The sequence below is a fragment of the Arachis ipaensis genome, chromosome B3 (assembly GCF_059453495.1).
Source record: "Arachis ipaensis isolate K30076 ecotype BB chromosome B3, ASM5945349v1, whole genome shotgun sequence".
Classification (NCBI taxonomy): domain Eukaryota; kingdom Viridiplantae; phylum Streptophyta; class Magnoliopsida; order Fabales; family Fabaceae; genus Arachis; species Arachis ipaensis.
This window is the reverse complement of record NC_142438.1, coordinates 55,387,473-55,407,173: the sequence shown is the minus strand read 5'-3', so window position 1 is coordinate 55,407,173 and position 19,701 is coordinate 55,387,473. Positions and strand designations below refer to the sequence as shown.

The window sequence follows — 19,701 nt, the reverse complement described above, 5'->3', positions numbered from 1 at the left end:
GATTCCTCACCAAGACCCATCAAGACCATTTCTATGATGTGGTGAGGAAGAAGAGGGTTATTCCCGAGGTCCCCTTCAAGCTGAAGGTTTATGAGTACTCGAAGATCCTATACCAAGTTCTAAGACGAGATTGGAAAGTTCTAGCCAATCTCGTAATCGAGGTGGGAGTACTGATGGTGTAGGAATTCTATGCCAATACCTAGGTCACAAAGAAGCATGATTCAAGTGTGAACTCAGAGCCGAAAAATTGGCGCACTATGGTCAGAGGACATATCATAGATTTCAGCCCCGAGAGTGTGAGGGTGGCGCTATAGTTGCCAGAGCCATGAAATGACCTTCACTCATACACTCGAAGGGTCAATACTGACCAAAGGTTGGAGCAAGTTCTTGCTGACATCTGCGTGCCTGGAGCTCAGTGGAGGAGGGATGCTCAAGGCCGGCCTTACCAACTAGGTAGGCTTAACCTTAAGCCAATGGCTAGGAGATGGTTGGAGTTCATCCAGCATTCGATCATCCCTATGAGTAACCACTCTAAGGTTACAGTCGAGAGAGAAGTGATGGTCCACTGTATCATGCTTAGCAGCAAGGTAGAGGTACATGAGGTGATCCCTCAAGAGATTTACAAAGTAGCTGACAAGCCCTTCACTCAAGCAAGGCTGGCGTTCTCTCATCTCATTCACCACTTATGTGCAGCATCTGGAGCTTACATAGAGGGAGATACCCTGAGAGACAAGGAGAGACCTATCACAAGAAAGGGTATGGAGCATGCTAGGGAGCCCACACAAGGACCACAGTAAGAAGCCATTCCACTACCTCCACAGGATATTCTGGAGATGCCTCAAGGGATGTACTTTCCTCCCCGAGACTACTTAGAGCAGTTGACCATATCTCTAGGGGAGCTGACTTCATCAGTTGATTAGCTGAGGCTGGATTATCAGGACCAATCTGCTATCCTCCATCAGATGATGGAAGATCAAAGGAGACTGTGGAGGAGCAGAGGAGGAAGAGGCATGACATTGAGGAGCTTAAACACTCCAGAGGATTCCCCGGAAGGAACAGTAGCCGCCATCATTGAGGTGGTCTAGTTCCATTCTCCCTATCTTTATTTTATCTCTGTTTCTCTAGTATTTCATTTTTATCTGTTTTCTATTCTAGTTGCATGATCACTCTTAGGATTTCTTTGTTTTTTAGTAGTAGTTTATTTTTCTTTTATTTAAAGATGTCTCATGTATTCCACATCAAGCTTAAAAAGAAAAATCTATTGAAAAAGAAGTAGTAAGATGCATAAGATCTTGAGTTATATTATGAGTTATTCTATTTACTTTGATGTTGTGGCCTTATCTCTATTTTCTGAATGTATGAATTAACTGTGCATATGTGATATTGAAGTTGAGTATATTGGTTCTTGAGGAATGAAAAATTAGAGAAATATTATTGATTCTCTGCAATACTAAAAAGATTGATTCTTGAAGCAAAAGAAATAGCAAAAAGAAAATTTGAAATAAAAAAAAGAAAAATAAATAAAAATGTCCAAGGCTTTGAGCATTAATGGTTAGGAGGGTCAAAATTGATCTAAAAGCTCAAAAGAGTGGTTTTCCCTAATTAAATGCTTGTGGTGTGAAAGTGTCAAGAAACCCTTGAAACTGAACACTTAAAGTCGTGACTCGATACTGTAAAGAGTACGCCTAAGGCTTTGAGCACCACTATCTAGGAATAAATGCAAAGTAGAAGTTGAATCCAAAGGGTTCTCCCAATTAAGTGCTTGTGGTGTTTATATATCAAGTTAAGCTTGAAAACAAAATACTTAGAGTCACGGCTAGGCTCAAAAGTGCAAAGCACCAAAAGAAATAAAAGCTGTGTTCAAGAATCAACAAGAACCTAAAGAAGAGAATCAATAATATCATCCGAGTTCTAGTTCTAAGGGATGCCAATGTTTCTGAGTTTCAAAGGATAGTGAGATGCCAAAGCTATTTAGAAATAGAGTGTTAATAGCTCCGATCAGTAATTAGATCTGAGCATGATTGATAACTCTAATCTTGTGTATTTTTCTCTTCCTTAGTCCTATTTTATTTTTGGTTGCTTGAGGATAAGCAAGAGTTCAAGTTTGGTGTTGTGATGCGTGAGCATCTTATACCTTTTTTCTAGTTGTTTTTATATTTTTATTTAGATTTTATTAAGTTTTAGTATATTTTAGTGCAAAATTCACCTTTGAATTTCTTGTGTTTTTATGATTTTAGGTGAAATTCGGAGTAGTTTGGAGAAGCTTGGAGCAAAAAATGAAAAAGCTATCAGCTCTCCCTTGGGCACTGAACGCCCAACCTGGCATTCAACGCCAGCAAGGGGGCTAGAGTTAGAAGCTCACACTCCTCTTTGGGCGTTCAATGCCCAATCTTGGCATTAAACTCCAGCTTGCTGTCCATTTCACATCTATTGGGCCTCCAAAGTGGATTTAGAACTTCTTAGGATTATCTTATTTTATCATTGTAATTTTTTTAAATAATATCTTTTAAATAATATCTTAGCAGTTGAGGCCTAGCTCAATTGGTTAAATTATATGCCTCTTAATATGCTGCACCCGGGTTCAAACCTTGGTGAGTGCACCAAGTGTTGAATATGAACCCTTAAGGGTTGTGTGGGTGAGTGTGTAGTGTGGGTGTGTTGTGATACCTAAGATTGGGGGTTGTCCAATCCACTTGACCAAAAAAAGTATCTTTTAGGTTTAGCATTTATTATTAAGTTAGTATTTAAGGAGGAGACCACCTAGGTTTTGGAATCTTTCTGTTTCCACATTTTTTCAGAAACCTATTTTTTTTTTGTAAAGTTATGAGCAACTAAACCTCCTGGTTAATGTTAGGAGCTCTGTTTATTTCTATGGATTAGAAATATTATCTTCTATTTTAATTAATGTTTGATTCAATTCTAAGGTGTTGTTTTCGTTCTTAATCTTATGAATCTGGGTGGAACGAGAGTATGACCCTTATTCTACATGAGCTCTTGTGATTCTTGAGAGAGCTATCTCGCTTGAGCTACATCTTGAAAACAGTCCTTTTAAACTGCTAATTGTGTGAACTAACCGGATATGTGACATAAAATCCTGTTAGCTTTGGGTAATTGAGGTTTTTGTGGCGCCAAACTAGTTTTCTGAACTTTACCCTCTGATCTGAATTAACTAACCTTGTCTGTGGCATTTTAGTAGGATTAGAGGAGATTAAATTGCTAAGAGATTAAGTTTTAATCACTTATGGTTTACCATAGAATGAATCACCTATTGTTAAAATAGTTGGTGAGATGTTTTAATCCAGAAAAGTAAACATCTCCGAGACCTTAACTGTTTTCTCATAAATGTTTTACTCCAACTCTGTTTAATTGCTTTATTTACTTGCTTTTTACAATTGCTTTATTTACTTGCTTTTTACTACTTATGCATTTTACACCAACAACCATCTTTCACTGTTTACCTGACTAAGCCCAGCAAGATAACTATTGCTTGCTCAATCCAATAATCCTTGTGGGATCGATCCTCACTCACCTGAGTTATTACTTGGATGACCCGATGCACTTGCTGGTAAAGTTGTGTGAGTTCTAATTTCTCACACCAATGATATAAAGTTGTGGCCATAGTAAATGACAACTATTTTAATCTTCTGCGATAATGAATCAACTATATTTTGAGCATATAATAAAAATTATAATGGAAAGTCTGGACATATACGCTTGAGACATGAGTTTGCGAGACAATTAATAGAGGATGGTGTAATTACCTTTACCTATGTAGGATCTCAAGAAAATTTAATATACCCTTTCACTAAAGGTTTGTTAAAGGATAAAAGCAAAGAGACTACTTCTAAAATGGGATTAAAATTCATTGTTGCTAAATAATGGGAACCTAACCTTATTCTAGTATACCACTAGTTTCATCGTTGCTCTCATCGCGTCTACTCCCATCGTCGCAGAGCTCTCTGCCGCCGCTCTCATCGCATCTTCTCCCTCTGGTGCCTCTTCCATCTAATCTCAACTCACACTCTCAGTTCTTCTCGTAACCATCTCAAATTTCAGGTATATATATCTTAATTTTGTGATTCTGTTCTTCGTGATAAACCTTATGGCTCAATTTTTCTATACCAGTTTCAGGTTTATCATACTCTACTTTTGTGCTTCGTTTGAATTTGCGGGTTTACTTTGATTTTGATGAATTTTTTCTGCAATCGAAGCTTTTTGTTTGAATCATTTGCTTGGACGAACATTGAATCTATTCTGTTCTGCATTGTTCAAGTAATTTGTAATTCAATTTGAGCTATTTGTTTGATAATTATTTACAACTTTCATTGTTTGATAATCATTTTCTTGTTATCCAGTGTTACAGCTCAAGATCTTGTTGACATTATGCATATCTTCACTCTTAACGATGGATCTGTAACGCCTCTACTCAAGGTTAGGGTTTAAGCTCTCTTTCGTGCGCACTATTTGTTCTTATTTCTACTCGAACTCATATTAATTTCCTTGTGATAAATTTCGAGCTTCTACCATTTCCTCAGCCTCCACCTCCTGCTGCCAAACAAATGCTTTCTTCTCTAACTTTTGCCATCAGTGATATGTTTGTCTCTACACATCATAGTTTTTAGCTTTGCTTCGATTTCAGTATTTTTTTTTATATTTTTTAGTTCCCCTTTCATTTGAAAAATTACCTAATAGCTATTTGTTGTGAAGGCCATTCTTGTTTCAGCTAATGTTTATGTTGCCTTTGGTTCAGGTTTTCTAATGGTTTATATAAAAGAGTTGACCTTTCTTGGTTTTTTTTGTTTGGTTCGAAGGTTTGATGTGAAGGGCTATGTGACTGGGGTTTGGGAATCTTGACTGGAAGAGAACACATGAGGAGGCAGAAGCTTTGCGAAGGTGTCCAGGTATGCAGTGCAACTTCTTTTTTGCTTAAACACATGTATATCGTTTTAAAAAGATTGGGCTCATGCATTTATTTTAATTCTTCTTCAGAATCTTGTAAATCTGAATTTAGTAGATCTTAATTATTTATCGCACCTAGTCGAGCTCCTAGGTTTCTCCAAGGCCCCAAATCTTGAAGAAGTAAATGTTTCCAACTGCAAGCGTCTGCAGCAAGTTCCCCTATCTGTTTTATCTTCTCAAAGGCTGAGTTATCTCTTTCTAAATGATTGTAATGAACTAAGAAGTTTCCAGCACAACATTCATTATCAATCTCTTAAGACATTCTCGTTCTATAGCTGCATTGGTCTCAGAGAGTTCTCGCTGACACAGCTTAACCACAGCACAGACAAATTGGTGTTATCAGCTCCGCTTGAACGGTTAAAACTGAATTACTGTTCCAATCTTTCTCTGCTTCCAGAGAATATAAGCATTCTTTCATCATTGAAGGACTTATCAATGTGTCACAGCAGTGTGAGAAGCTTGCCCGAAAGCATTAAGCATCTGTCACGGCTGAAATACCTCAACTTGAGTAATTGCGAGAGGCTTCAATCTATACCAGAGCTTCCATCGTCCATTTTGGGGTTAATTGCTTTTAACTGCACATCATTACATACTATTTTCATGGCTGAACCAATCAAAGAAGAGAAATTCAAATATAAAATTTAATCCTCTTAACTTCCTCACTCACTTTGTAATTTGTGTAGGTTAAGGATGTACGTTGGAACGCAGAGCTGGGTGGCCAGAATATGAAACTACGGTTAGTGGAGCATTTTGCAGATGAGTTCAATAAACAAGTTGGTGGTGGAATAGATGTGAGGAAATTTCCCAAGGCTATGGCAAAATTGAAGAAGCAAGTTAAGCGACAAAAGAAATTCTTAGTGCAAACACAGCGGCTCCTATTTCAGTTGAATCACTTGATAACCTTGTTCCTAGCAAGTGATTCTTTTTTGTCTTTTGAAAATAAAATTGTGTCTCTTAGTTTTAAGACTACGTGTTTGTTTTAATGAAAATGAGAGGGAGTACAGTAGAAAGTTGTCATTTTTTCATTTGGGGAGGGATATAATTTTTTATAAATGTCACTTAGATGAGATAAATGCTGATTGCTGATTAAAGATCTACATCCTTGCATATAATTTAGTTCTACTTGCCTAATTCTTAAACAAAATAGAAGGATTATAGGATTCATGTCTCTAATTATATGCTAATTATGAGATTATGTTGATAGTAATTGAGATTATGAATGTTGCAGAGCATGACAGTGCATAATATGTATGTTGGAGAGGGTTTAGACTTCCCTATGCATTGATCAACATTGATTGTACTTTGTTGTGATGACTGAACTTTTGGAAAACAGGTCCGGTATCGTCCGAACACTCCTCTAGTTCTCAAGGGCATTACCTTAAGCATTTATGGAGGAGAAAAGATTGGTGTTGCAGGCCGAACTGGAAGTGGAAAATCAACTCTGATTCAAGTTTTCTTTAGGCTGGTGGAACCTTCAGGAGGCAAAATAATTATTGATGGCACTGACATATCAGTGTTGGGGCTTCATGATCTTAGATCTTGCTTTGGTATCATTCCTCAGGAGCCTGTCCTTTTCGAAGGAACTGTCAGAAGCAATATTGATCTAACTGGACAATACACAAATGAAGATATATGGAAGGTAAAACACACACGGACACACCTTTATTTCTGGTTTGGTTCTATCCTTATGTGGCCTAAAATTCATGTTAAACTAAGTTTCTATATTGTTGTAGAGTTTGGAAAGGTGTCAACTAAAAGAGGCAGTGTCTGCTAAGCCTGAAAAGCTTGACTCTTTAGGTACATTTTTTTTGTGAAAACCGTTTTGCTTGAACTACTTGAAATTCATCATTTTACATTTGTACTAATGGAAATAATGCTCTTGTTCTTGACCTATCAGTGGTAGATAATGGAGAGAATTGGAGTGTGGGGCAGAGGCAGTTGCTTTGTTCGGGGCGGGTTATGCTTAAGCAAAGCCGGATCTTGTTTATGGACGAAGTATTCAAGTTGAGCACTGCAAGAAGTGCATAATAATAATCAAGATGGTTCCTTAGTGTTCACTGCTATATTCCTTGGTGATGTGTGAAACTGTTGAGAGAACAAAAGTGCTAAGGAAATTCCTAATTCCTAAGGATGTCATGGAATAAGAAGTGCCTAAACTCTTCATGCTCTCTGGTGCTTGGTCATAAAAAAACTCAATCTTTGCAACCTCTAAAAATGCATCAGCAGTTCCCATAAACACAAATTGAGGTAGCAATATGAATATGCTTAGTAGAACTTGTCCTCCATTTTGGACCAACCCATGTTCTTTTGCAACACTAAGCCTATACCTTTCAGTTAAAAATACAATTACCATATTCACAATGTGAACTACCATTCCAATTCCCATTCTTTAAAGAAGGGTAATTCCTCTTGGATTGTGAATGTTGCAGAGCATGATAGCGCATTACTTCTACTTCAACAACTGACACATAATTTCATAATACTTATAACTTTATTGTTCCATTTCATGTGAGTAAGTTAGTTTTATAAAGTAATTAGATTAATTTGATGAATGAAGTTGTATGAGAGTGGAATGATGTAAATGATGTTCATATATGATGTAAATGATATTTGATCTTGCCTGGGAAATAGATCGGCTTCAACTGCTTGGAATCAGCCGAGCTATGTACTGGGAGGCTGAACGTCCGACTCTTTGAATCCGAGCTTCTTTATTTGTGTTGTTGTGTGAAAGCGCGAGCAATGAAAAGGAGGTGGAGTGTACCTACAAAGGCATTCTGAAGCTTAAGTCAGTGTATATTCTTGTTCAAAAACTTGGTTTTCAAGAAATGTTCTACTTCCCTTTATATGATGAATTCCTCGTCTGTTATATTCTCGGTAATAATCGTCAAATAATTGATATTGTAACCGACCTTATTTTACCGTTTGGGATGTCGGTTATGATAGGAGTATTGATGTCACCGAGCTATGGCTCATAAATTCCGAGTAGTAATCGGATAATGACGAGTTATATCATATGTTGATAACGGTTATGAAGCCGAGTTATAACGTGCAATAATGACGACCATATCACAAATAACGACGACCATATCACAGCCCCAAGCTTAGCCTGAGGAGAATTTTTTAATGAAGCAGGTTGAGCTTTGTGATGAGTTATAACTCGGCTCCATGGGTTATTGGGTGAGCCCCCAGATCAACATACTTCATTAAAAGTGGTTTGTTTTTTCTTTACGTGGGAAGTCGTGTCCATTTGTTTCTGAGGAGAGAGAAAGAGTAATGGTTGCATTAAAGTGTTGCTGGTTTCCAATGTTGGTTTCGCCATTTGACGTGACTTTGAGAGTGGATTTTATCACTTGGAACGTTTGTGGCTTTATTAACTTTGATGTTTGGAGTTTAACTTGGCTATTTTTGGCGTTTGATTTTCTGCTTCCTTGTGAAGAATGAGTAAGAGAGGTATGGCTTTGTCTCTTTGTTTCTGATCTGTTTCTTCATTCTTCTCTCTCTTCGCTTTTCTTTCTTTGTTTGTATTCTGTTTTTGTGGGCTGATGGGGTTTGAAAAGGAGAAAAAGGATAAGATAGATTGGTCCTATGATTGGGTAGGGGAGGATGTGAAGTCTCGGGTTTCGTTGTTCTCTGATGAAGCAGCAGTGAAAGAGGTTGATGTAACTAAGGTAGTGAGGGTTAGCTCTGGAGTTCAAGTTGAGTTGTTGCCATGCAGTGTTGATGATAGGTCTACCACTGGGGAAGGGGGTTTGAGTTTTTCTACATGCACAGTTGTGTCCTTGAAGAGTTGTAGGTGAGGTTGCCTTTTACAGAGTTTGAGTGTCAGATTCTGAAGCAGTTAAACTGTGCTCCATCACAGCTTCATCCAAATGGGTGGGCATTCCTTCGATCCTTTGAAATTCTGATGGAATTTCTTGAAGAGGTGCCATCCGTTGATCTGTTCTTTTCCTTATTCCAAGCCAATGGGGTGTGGAAGGGGGGTTGGATAAACTTTAATAGCACCCCGGATTTTGGGATTTTCAGGCTCTATAAATCTTCTTTTAAAGATTTTAAGGAGATGTATTTCAAAGTTAGAGGGTTGGAAAAAGATTTCCCTTTTTTCATTGATGAAAATCTGGCTGAGAAATTTCCACTGTTTTGGTGCTCGGAACCCCAAAATATACTCGGGCCGGAGGTGATATCGCCGAGGAATGTATGTTTGATTGAGTTTTTGGTGGAAAATATTGATCACAGAAATCTAATTTCGATGTATGAGTTGCTGAAGCGGGAGGAGGATAAAGATGCTGTTTTAGAGTATTTGGGTGAGTGTTAGGGTTTTTTCTGATGTGTTTATTAATCTGCCAAGGATATCTAACATGATCTGTTTTTGGCAGGTGGCAAATATCCCGGTGTTTCAGCTGCGTCTCTAAGGTCACGTTTTAAGAATAAGAATTTGGAGAAAGAAGTGTCGTCCTCTAATGCTGAAAAAGGAGCTGCGAATGGAGAAGTTACTCAACCTCCTCGAGGTCAGACAAAGGTAATTGTAAAAAAGAGGAAGTCTGATGTTGTCGAGCCGTCCGAGAATTCTGATGAAAAGGAACATGGAGTCCCTTTGGAAGAAATACAAGCTTTCATGGGTAACCATAAAAAGCTTCATGAAATTTCTGAATGGTGCACGAAATTGTGATTCACACTTTTCACAACTCCGCACAACTAACCAGCAAGTGCACTGGGTCGTCCAAGTAATACCTTACGTGAGTAAAGGTCGATCCCACATAGATTGTTGGCTTAAAGCAATCTATGGTTATCTTGTAATTCTTAGTCAGGATATCAATTATGATTATCAGTTTGGATTGCGAAAAATAAAAGAGCATGAATTGAATACTTGTTATGCAGTAATGGAGAATATGTTGGAGTTTTGGAGATGCTTTGTCTTCTGAATCTCTGCTTTCCCCTTGTCTTCTTCTTCACGCACGCAAGGTTCCTCCTATGGCAAGCTGTGTGTTGGTGGATCACCGTTGTCAATGGCTACCATCCGTCCTCTCAGTGAAAATTGTCCAGGTGCGTTGTCACCGCACGGCTAATCATCTGTCGGTTCTCACTCATGCTGGAATAGGATGCATTGATCCTTTTGCATCTATCACTACGCCCAAACCTTGTGAGTTTGAAGCTTGTCATAGTCATTCAATCCCTGAATCCTACTCAAAATACCACAGACAAGGTTTAGACTTTTCGGATTCTCAAGAATGCTGCCAATGGATTCTAGCTTATACCACGAAGATTCTGATTAAGGAATCCAATAGATACTCATTCAATTGAAGGTAGAATGGAGGTGGTTGTCAGGCACGCGTTCATAGATTGAGAATGGTGATGAGTGTCACGGATCAAATGGCATCCTTCTGTAGGTTGCAGGTGCATTACACAGCCCAAATGGCATCCTTCTGTAGGCAAATACTCCAGATGGACATGTAAATGCAGTTTTCTCTTGATCCTGGAGATCTACTGTAATTTGGTTGTAACCTCAATAGCCATCCAAAAAGCAGTAAAAATCATGACCTGCTAGTCTCTCTAGCATCTGGTCTATGAATGGTAAAGGAAAATGATCATTTCTGGTGGCTGTATTGAGCCTTCTGTAGTCAATACACATGCGCCACCCTGTAACTGTTCTTGTAGGAACTAGTTCATTTTTTTCATTATGAACCACTGTCATACCTCCCTTTTTGGGGACAACTTGAACAGGGCTCACCCAGGGGCTATCAGAAATAGGATAAATAATCCCAGCCTCCAGTAACTTGGTGACCTCTTTCTGCACTACTTCTTTCATGGCTGGATTTAACCGCCTTTGTGGTTGAACCATAGCTTAGCATCATCCTCCAATAGGATCTTGTGCATGCATCTAGCTGGGCTTATGCCCTTAAGGTCACTTATGGACCGCCCAAGAGTTGTCTTGTGTGTCCTTAGCACCTGAAGTAGTGCTTCCTCTTCCTGTGAATTCAAAGCAGAGCTTATGATCACTGGAAAAGTGTCACCTTCTCCCAGAAATGCATATTTCAGGGATGGTGGTAATGGTTTGAGCTCGTGTTTAGTAGTTTTTTCCTCTTCCTGAGGAATTTTCAGAGGCTCTTTCAATTCCTCTGAATCCTCCAGATCAGGCTGAACATCTTTAAAGATGTCTTCCAACTCTGATTTGAGACTCTCAGCCATGTTGATCTCCTCTACCAAAGAGTCAATAAGATCAACTTTCATGCAGTCTTTTGGTGTGTCTGGATGCTGCATGGCTTTGACAGCATTCAATTTAAACTCATCCTCATTGACTCTCAGGGTTACTTTCCCATTTTGGACATCAATGAGAATTCGTCCAGTTGCTAGGAAAGGTCTTCCTAGAATGAGAGTAGCACTCTTGTGTTCCTCCATTTCCAGCACTACAAAATCAGTGGGGAAGGCGAATGGCCCATCCCTGACAATCATGTCTTCAATCACGCCTGATGAGTATTTAATGGAGCCATCAGCAAGTTGGAGACATATCCGGGTTGGTTTGACTTCTTTAGTTAAACCAAGCTTTCTGATAGTGGATGCAGGTATTAGATTGATACTTGCCCTAAGATCACATAGAGCTGTCTTGGTGCAATTACCCTCTAATGTGCATGGTATCATTGGTGCACGAATTATGAATCACACTTTTCACAACTCGTACCACTAACCAGAAAGTGCACTGGGTCGTCCAAGTAATACCTTACGTGAGTAAGGGTCGAATCCCACGGAGATTGTTGGTTTGAAGCAATCTATGGTTATCTTACAATTCTTAGTCAGGAAGTCAATTGTATTTATCAGCTGAATTGCGAATAAACAAGAGAGCATGGGTTAAAGGTTACTTGTTATGCAGTAATGGAGAATATGTTGGAGTTTTGGAGATGCTTTGTCTTCTGAATCCCTGCTTTCCTCTGTCCTCTGATTCACGCACACACGTCCTTCTATGGCAAGCTGTGTGTTGGGACATCACCGTTGTCAATGATTACATCCCCTCCTCTTGTGAAAATGGTCCAGATGCTCTGTCACAGCACGACTAATCATCTGAGGTTCCCGATCGTGCTGGAATAGGAGTCACCCTCCTTTTGCGTCTGTCACTACGCCCAGCATTCGCGAGTTTGACGCTCGTCACAGTCATTCAATCCCTGAATCCTACTCGGAATACCACAGACAAGGTTTAAACTTTCCGGATTCTCATGAATGCCGCCATCAATCTAGCTTATACCACGGAGATTCTGATTAAGGAATCTAAGAGATATTCATTCAATCTGATGTAGAACGGAGGTGATTGTCAGACACACGTTCATGGATTGAGGAAGGTGATGAGTGTCACTGATCATCACCTTCTCCATAGTTAGGCGCGAATGGATATCTTAGATAGGAACACGCATGTTTGAATAGAAAACAGAAATACTTGCATTAATTCATCGAGACACAGCAGAGCTCCTCACCCCCAACAATGGAGTTTAGAGACTCATGCCGTCAAAGAGTACAAAGTTTTGATCTAAAATGTCATGAGATATAAAATAAGTCTCTAAAAGTTGTTTAAATACTAAACTAGTAGCCTAGGTTTACAGAAAATGAGTAAACTATAGCAGATGGTATAGAGATCCACTTCTGGGGCCCACTTGGTGTGTGCTGGGGCTGAGACTTAAGCAATTCACGTGCATAAGGCCATTTTGGACGTTCAACGCCAGGTTTGGATCCATTTCTGGCGTTGAACTCCAACTTTTGATCCTTTACTGGCGCTGGACGCCAGAATTGGGCAGAGAACTGGCGTTGAACACCAGTTTACGTCATCTATCCTTGAGCAAAGTATGGACTATTATATATTGCTGGAAAGCCCTGGATGTCTACTTTCCAACGCAATTGGAAGCACGTCATTTCGAGTTATGTACCTCCAGAAAATTTACTTTGAGTGCAGGGAGGTCAGAATCCAACAACATCAGCAGTCCTTTTTTAGCCTGAATCAGATTTTTGCTCAGCTCCCTCAATTTCAGCCAGAAAAATACCTGAAATTACAGAAAAACACAAAACTCATAGTAAAGTCCAGAAATATGAATTTTTCCTAAAAACTAATGAAAATAAACTAAAAACTAACTAAAACATACTAAAAACTATATGAAATTAACCCCAAAAAGCGTATAAAATATCCGCTCATCACAACACCAAACTTAAACTGTTGCTTGTCCTCAAGCAATTAGACAAATAAAATAGAAGACTAATAGGTTGAGAAGCAATAATATCTCAGAGTTTTTGAGTGAAGCTCAGATTCTAATTAGATGAGCGGGACTAGTAGCTTTTCGCTTCCGAACAGTTTTGGCATCTCACTTTATCCATTGAAGCTCAGAGTGATTGGCATCTATAAGAACTTAGAATTCAGATAGTGTTATTGATTCTCCTATTTTAGTATGATGATTCTTGAACACAGCTATTTCATGAGTCTTGGCTGTGGCCCTAAGCAATTTGTTTTCCAGTATTACCACCGGATACATAAATGCCACAGACACATAATTGGGTGAACCCTTTGGATTGTGACTCAGCTTTGCTAAAGTCCCCAATTAGAGGTGTCCAGATTTCTTAAGCACACTCTTCTTTCTGCTTTGGACCTTGACTTTAACCGCTCAGTCTCAAGTTTTCACTTGACACCTTCACGCCACAAGCACATGGTTAGGGACAGCTTGATTTAGCCGCTTAGGCCAGGATTTTATTCCCTTAGGCCCTCCTATCCACTGATGCTCAAAGCCTTGGGATCCTTTTTATTACCCTTGCCTTTTGATTTTAAGGGCTATTGGCTTTTTCTGCTTTTCTCTCTCTCTTTTTTTTTTGCTGCTTTTTCTTGCTTGAAGAATCATTTTTATGATTTTTCAGATTATCAATAACATGTCTCATGTTCACCATTCTTTCAAGAGCCAACATATTTAACAGTCTTAAACAACAAATTCAAAAGACATATGCACTGTTCAAGCATTCATTCAGAAGATAGAAAGTATTGCCACCACATGTAACTAATTAGAATTTCTCTTATTAAAACTCAAAATTTTATTGCCTCTTATTCAAAAGATCTACTATTTTATTCATGTTTGCTGATGATGAGAAAAATAAACTATGGCTTAATTGGAGATAAAATCAAAATAGATACTAATTACTACTATATGACTCCTAAGGTGAACTTCTATAACGACACTATCACATAGTTAAAGCAGAAATTGGAATTTAACAACCTTAGTTCTGGGAAACGGGTGTTCCTCGGATCTTTGGGGTGCTTGGTCCTTCAAGAGATAACTTCTGGCGCTTCAAGTCCCTCAAGTCACGCCCTTGCTCCTCTTGTTCTTTAAACATATAGGTGAGAATTTGACTGTGCTCCTTCTGTTCTTTTATTATTTGTTCCATAGCTTCCCGTATCTTGGTAACAGACGTCTCAAGATACTCCCAGTATTCAGATTGAGGGATTTCTGGGAGAAATTCCTGTGTTTTCTTCTTGGTGGGATCATCCTGTGCTTGTTGTTTTTCCATTGATGCTTTGGTGATTGGTTTCTCAACTGAGATATACTCAGTTATTCCCATCCTTACCCCAGTGTCCTTGCAGAGCAGAGAAACCACGTTTGGATAGGCTAACCTGGCTTCTTTAGAATTTTTGTTAGCAATTTTGTAGAGTTCAGCTAAGATCAGCTGATGAACTTCCACTTCTTTTCCCATCATGATGCAATGGATCATCACTGCTCTTTTAACTGTGACTTCAGAACGGTTGCTAGTAGGCAACAGAGAATGCCCAATGAAGTCCAGCCATCCTCTGGCGACTGGTTTGAGATCTTCTCTCTTGAGTTGATTTGGGACACCCTTTGTGTTGGTGGTCCACCTGGCTCCAGGGATACATATGTCCTCTAGAATCTTATCCAGGCCCTTGTCTGTTCTCATCATTCTCCTGTTGAAGGAGTCTGGATCATCTTTCAGCTGAGGTAGCTTTAAGATCTCTCTGATCTTGTCAGGGGTGGTGTGGATAATCTTTCCTCTGACCATGGTCCGATATTCATAGAAAGCAGTTCCAGATAGTTTTTGCTTGTCAGTCTGCCACATATTAGCATAGAACTCCTGGATCATATTCCTTCCCACTTTCATTTCAGGATTAGCTAGGACTTCCCAGTTCCTGATTCGAATTTGCTCCTGGATCTCCGGATATTCATCTTCTTTCAGATCGAATCTAACTTCCGGGATCACTGATCTCAGACTCATTATTTTGTTATAATGGTCTGAATGTTCTTTAGATAAGAACTTCCCTTGATTCCAAAGTGGTTTTGGAACGCTCTCTTTCTTGCCTCTTGGAGTGGGTTGTTTTCCTTTAGGAGCCATGATCTTAGTGATCGCGGATAAACACACCAAACTTAGAGGTTTGCTTGTCCTCAAGCAAAAGAAAATAAAGGAGAGGGAAAGAAGGAGAGCTAGGTGCAATTGTTGATGGGAGGGGAGGGAGGCCGAACTCAAATTTAAAGGGAGGGAGGATGGGTTTTCGAAAAAAGAGATAAAGATATGATAAAAAGATTGATTTGGAAAAGATAAGATAGAAGATATGATAAGAGAGGATATAGTTTAAAATTGAAAAGATATGAAAGATTTTTGAAAAAGATAAATCTAGATTTTGAAAAAGATAATGTGGAGATTTGAAAAAGACATTAGTTGGAAAAAATTAGATTTGTTTTGAAAATAGGATTTGAAAAGAGTTGGATTGAATTTGCAAAGAGGCTTGGTGCTTATGGATTAAGATACATTTGATATTTTTAAAGTAGAATTTTTAGAAATTAGGAATTTTAGAAATCAGGGTTCTTAACATGTTTATGCAAGAAATCATGAATTGAAGTATGAAAATCAAGATTAGAATGAAAAAATATGAAGAAAAATGAGTTTGCCTCCTGCCTGCCATCCTGGCGTTTGAACGCCCAAACACTGCCTGTTTTGGGCGTTCAATGCCCAAATGCTGATCTCCTGGGCGTTTAACGCCCAGTTGTTGCCCTTTTCTGGTGTTGAACGCCAGATTGCTACCCTTACTGGCGTTCAGCGCCCACTGGCTGCCCCTTTTGGGCGCTGAACGCCCAAAATAGGCTCTTACTGGCGTTTTCTTGCCAGTGAGCTCTTTTTCTCTGTTTTGTGTGCGAATTCCTTCTGTAACCCTGTGAACTTATGCAATTGATTCTTTACCTTGTCATCAATGAACTCTATATAAACAAATAAAAATAAAAATAGAAATAGGGCAAAATTCTTAGAGGATTGATGCCCCATGGCTGGGTTGCCTCCCAGCAAGCGCTTCTTTATTGTCTTTAGCTGGACCTTGCTGAGCTTTTAGTCTAGCTTCAGCCTTGAGCACTCTTGCTCAATGTTGCCTTCAAGATAGTGTTTGATTCTCTGTCCATTGACAATGAACCTCTTATCAGAATCAATATCTTGAAGCTCCACATAACCATATGGTGATACACTTGTAATCACGTATGGTCCCCTCCACCGGGATTTCAATTTCCCGGGAATAGCCTGAGTTTAGAGTTGAACAGCAGAACCTTCTGTCCTGGCTCAAAGATTCTAGATGACAGCTTTCTGTCATGCCACTTTTTTTATTTCTCTTTATAAAGCTTGGCATTTTTGAAAGCCTTGAATTTGAATTCCTCTAGCTCATTTAGCTGGAGCAATCTTTTTTCTCCAGCTAATTTGGCATCAAAGTTTAGGAATCTGGTTGCCCAGTAGGCTTTATGTTCCAGTTCCACGGACAGGTGACATGCCTTACCATACACAAGTTGGTATGGAGAGGTCCCTATAAGGGCCTTAAATGCTGTTCTGTAAGCCCACAGAGCATCATCCAAGCTCCTTGCCCAATCCTTTCTACGGGTACTTACTGTCCGTTCTAGGATTCTCTTTAATTCTCTGTTAGAGACTTCAGCTTGCCCATTAGTTTGTGGATGATATGGAGTAGCCACCTTATGGCGAATTCCATACCGAACCATGGCAGAGTAAAGCTGTTTATTGCAGAAGTGAGTGCCCCCATCACTGATTAGTACTCTAGGGACACCAAACCTGCTAAAGATATATTTCTAGAGGAACTTCAGCACTGTTTTAGTATCATTGGTGGGTGTGGCAATGGCCTCAACCCATTTTGATACATAGTCAACTGCCACCAGAATATAAGTGTTTGAGTATGATGGTGGGAAAGGTCCCATGAAATCAATTCCCTATACGTCAAACAACTCAATTTCCAAGATTCCTTGTAGAGGCATGGCATAACCATGAGGCAGATTACCAGCTCTTTGGCAACTGTCACAGTTACGTACAAACTCTCGGGAATCTTTATAGAGTGTGGGCCAATAGAAGCCACATTGGAGGACCTTGGTGGCTGTTCGCTCACCTCCGAAATGACCTCCATATTGAGATCCATGGCAATGCCACAGGATCCTCTGTGCTTCTTCTCTAGGCACACACCTACGAATTATTTCCTCTGCACATCTCTTAAAGAGATAAGGTTCATCCCACAAGTAGTACTTTGCATCAGTAATTAATTTCCTCTTTTGTATCCTGTTGTACTCCTTGGGTATGAACCTTGCAGCTTTATAGTTTGCAATATCGGCAAACCATGGTGTTTCCTGAATGGCAAATAAATGCTCATCCGGAAAAGTCTCAGAGATCTCAAGAGAGGGGAGGGGCGTCCCTTCTACTGGCTCTATCCAGGACAGATGATCAGCCACTTGGTTCTCTGTCCCTTTTCTGTCTCTTATTTCTATATCAAACTCTTGCAGAAGCAACACCCATCTGATGAGCCTGGGTTTTGAATCCTGCTTTGTGAGTAGATATTTAAGAGCAGCATGATCAGTATACACAATCACTTTTGATCCTACTAAGTATGATCTGAACTTGTCAATGACGTAAACCACTGCAAGTAATTCTTTTTCTGTGGTTGTGTAATTTTTCTGGGCATCATTTAGAACGCGACTAGTGTAATAAATGACGTGCAGAAGCTTGTCATGCCTCTGTCCCAACACTGCACCAATGGCGTGATCACTGGCATCACACATTAGCTCAAATGGTAATGTCTAGTCTGGTGCAGAAATAACTGGTGCTGTGACCAGCTTAGCTTTCAGCGTTTCAAACGCCTGCAGGCACTCTGTGTCAAACACAAATGGCGTGTCAGCAGCTAGCAGATTGCTTAGATGTTTTGCGATTTTTGAAATTATAAACCTCCTATAGAATCCTGCATGCCCCAGAAAGCTTCTGATTGCCTTAACATTGGCAGGTGGTGGTAATTTTTCAATTACCTCTATTTTTGCTTGATCCACCTCTATTCCCTTGTTTGAGATTTTATGCCCAAGGACAATCCCTTCAGTCACCATGAAGTGACATTTTTCCCAATTTAAAACAAGGTTGGTCTCTTGGCATCTCTTCAAAACAAGTTTCAGGTGATCAAGACAGGAGCTGAATGAGTCTCCATATACTGAGAAGTCATCCATGAAGGTTGCAGGCATATTACACAGCCCAAATCAGAGAGCATATCAGAGAAAATAGAGAGCATGCATCTCTGGAAGGTTGCAGGCGCATTACACAGCCCAAATGGCATCCTCCTATAAGCAAACACTCTAGATGGACATGTGAATGCTGTTTTCTCTTGATCCTGAGGATCTATTGCAATCTGGTTATAGCCTGAGTAGCCGTCCAAAAAGCAGTAATAATCATGACCTGCTAGTCTTTCTAGCATCTGGTCTATGAATGGTAAAGGAAAATGATCCTTTCTGGTGGCTGTATTGAGCTTTCTGTAGTCAATACACATGCGCCACCCTGTAACTGTCCTTGTAGGAACCAGTTCATTTTTTTCATTATGAATCACTGTTGAACCATGAGTGTTATGGCGCCGTTGCCGGGGATTGGTTTTCGATTGACAATTCTCAAATTGGAAGCTAACTAGATTGAGCAATTTTCTCTTGCTTTGTTAATTCTGTTCTAAATACTTGTTGAATTTTAATTTCTGCACTTGGTTACATGCTTTCCTTCTTTATGCCTTTAAATTCATGCAACTAACTCACTGACTCACTAACTGTTTGAATTAATTCCTCAATTGAGCTGACCATACTCTTCCATTAACCAAGAGTATTTTACCTGTTTGTGTTTGAGCTGTGTTTCTGTATGACAGGTAGGAGAGGAGAGACATCAACTCCTCCATATACCGAACCGGAAAGGACCCTTCATAGACTTAGAAGGGAAGCAAGAGGGAAGAGAGTAGTGGGAGAAGAGGAATCTGAAGGAGAATCTGAGGACAATTTTGAGGAAGCTCTAGATCTCAACATGGATAGAGAAGTTCACAACCATGAGAGAGCTGATGGAAACAATGCCATTCCTGAGAGGAGGGTTCTTAGTTCATACATAAACCCAACCTCTGGGAATTGTGGTAGTAGCATCCAGAAACCACCCATTCAGGCCAACAATTTTGAGCTCAAGCCACAGCTAATATCATTGGTGGAAAATCATTGTTCCTTTGGAGGAAGTGCTAATGAAGACCCAAACCAACATCTCACAAAATTCCTGAGAATTTGTGACACTGTGAAGTCCAATGGAGTCCAGGAAGATGCCTATAAACTGCTCTTGTTCCCATTTTCACTTAGGGACAAGGCAGCTAAGTGGCTGGAATCATTCCCAAGGGGGAGTCTAACCACATGGGATGAGGTGGAAGGCAAGTTTCTGGCACGTTTCTACCCTCCACAAAAGGTCAAT

At 39.6% G+C, this 19,701-nt stretch overlaps 1 protein-coding gene across 6 annotated transcripts; it reads left to right on the top strand.

Moving 5' to 3' along the window:
• Nucleotides 1-3,851: 3,851 nt before the first annotated feature.
• On the top strand, nt 3,852-7,587 carry LOC107630594 (ABC transporter C family member 4). 6 transcript variants are annotated; one of them, XM_088510230.1, is made up of 8 exons: nt 3,866-4,056; nt 4,356-4,431; nt 4,812-4,901; nt 5,051-5,519; nt 5,643-5,870; nt 6,293-6,598; nt 6,693-6,756; nt 6,857-7,587. In XM_088510230.1, exons 5-8 carry the CDS (start codon nt 5,685-5,687, stop codon nt 6,985-6,987), a joined length of 687 nt encoding a protein of 228 aa, XP_088366356.1. In that variant the 5' UTR covers nt 3,866-4,056; nt 4,356-4,431; nt 4,812-4,901; nt 5,051-5,519; nt 5,643-5,684; the 3' UTR covers nt 6,988-7,587. The 6 variants fall into 6 exon arrangements, with proteins under 6 accessions (XP_020974627.1, XP_088366356.1, XP_088366357.1 ...); XM_021118968.2 differs by lacking the exon at nt 5,051-5,519 and having other exon boundaries at nt 3,852-4,056; nt 5,643-5,792; XM_088510231.1 differs by lacking the exon at nt 5,051-5,519 and having other exon boundaries at nt 5,643-5,750.
• The last annotated feature ends 12,114 nt before the right edge of the window (nt 7,588-19,701 follow it).

Bases quoted from the DNA above. Each gene is read 5' to 3' on its own strand.
- LOC107630594 (XM_088510227.1), top strand. From the start codon at position 4,869: ATGAGGAGGCAGAAGCTTTGCGAAGGTGTCCAG. The intron at 4,902-5,642 runs GTATGCAGTGCA...TAATTTGTGTAG, and splicing joins AGCTTTGCGAAGGTGTCCAG to GTTAAGGATGTACGTTGGAA. The intron at 6,757-6,856 runs GTACATTTTTTT...TTGACCTATCAG, and splicing joins TGAAAAGCTTGACTCTTTAG to TGGTAGATAATGGAGAGAAT.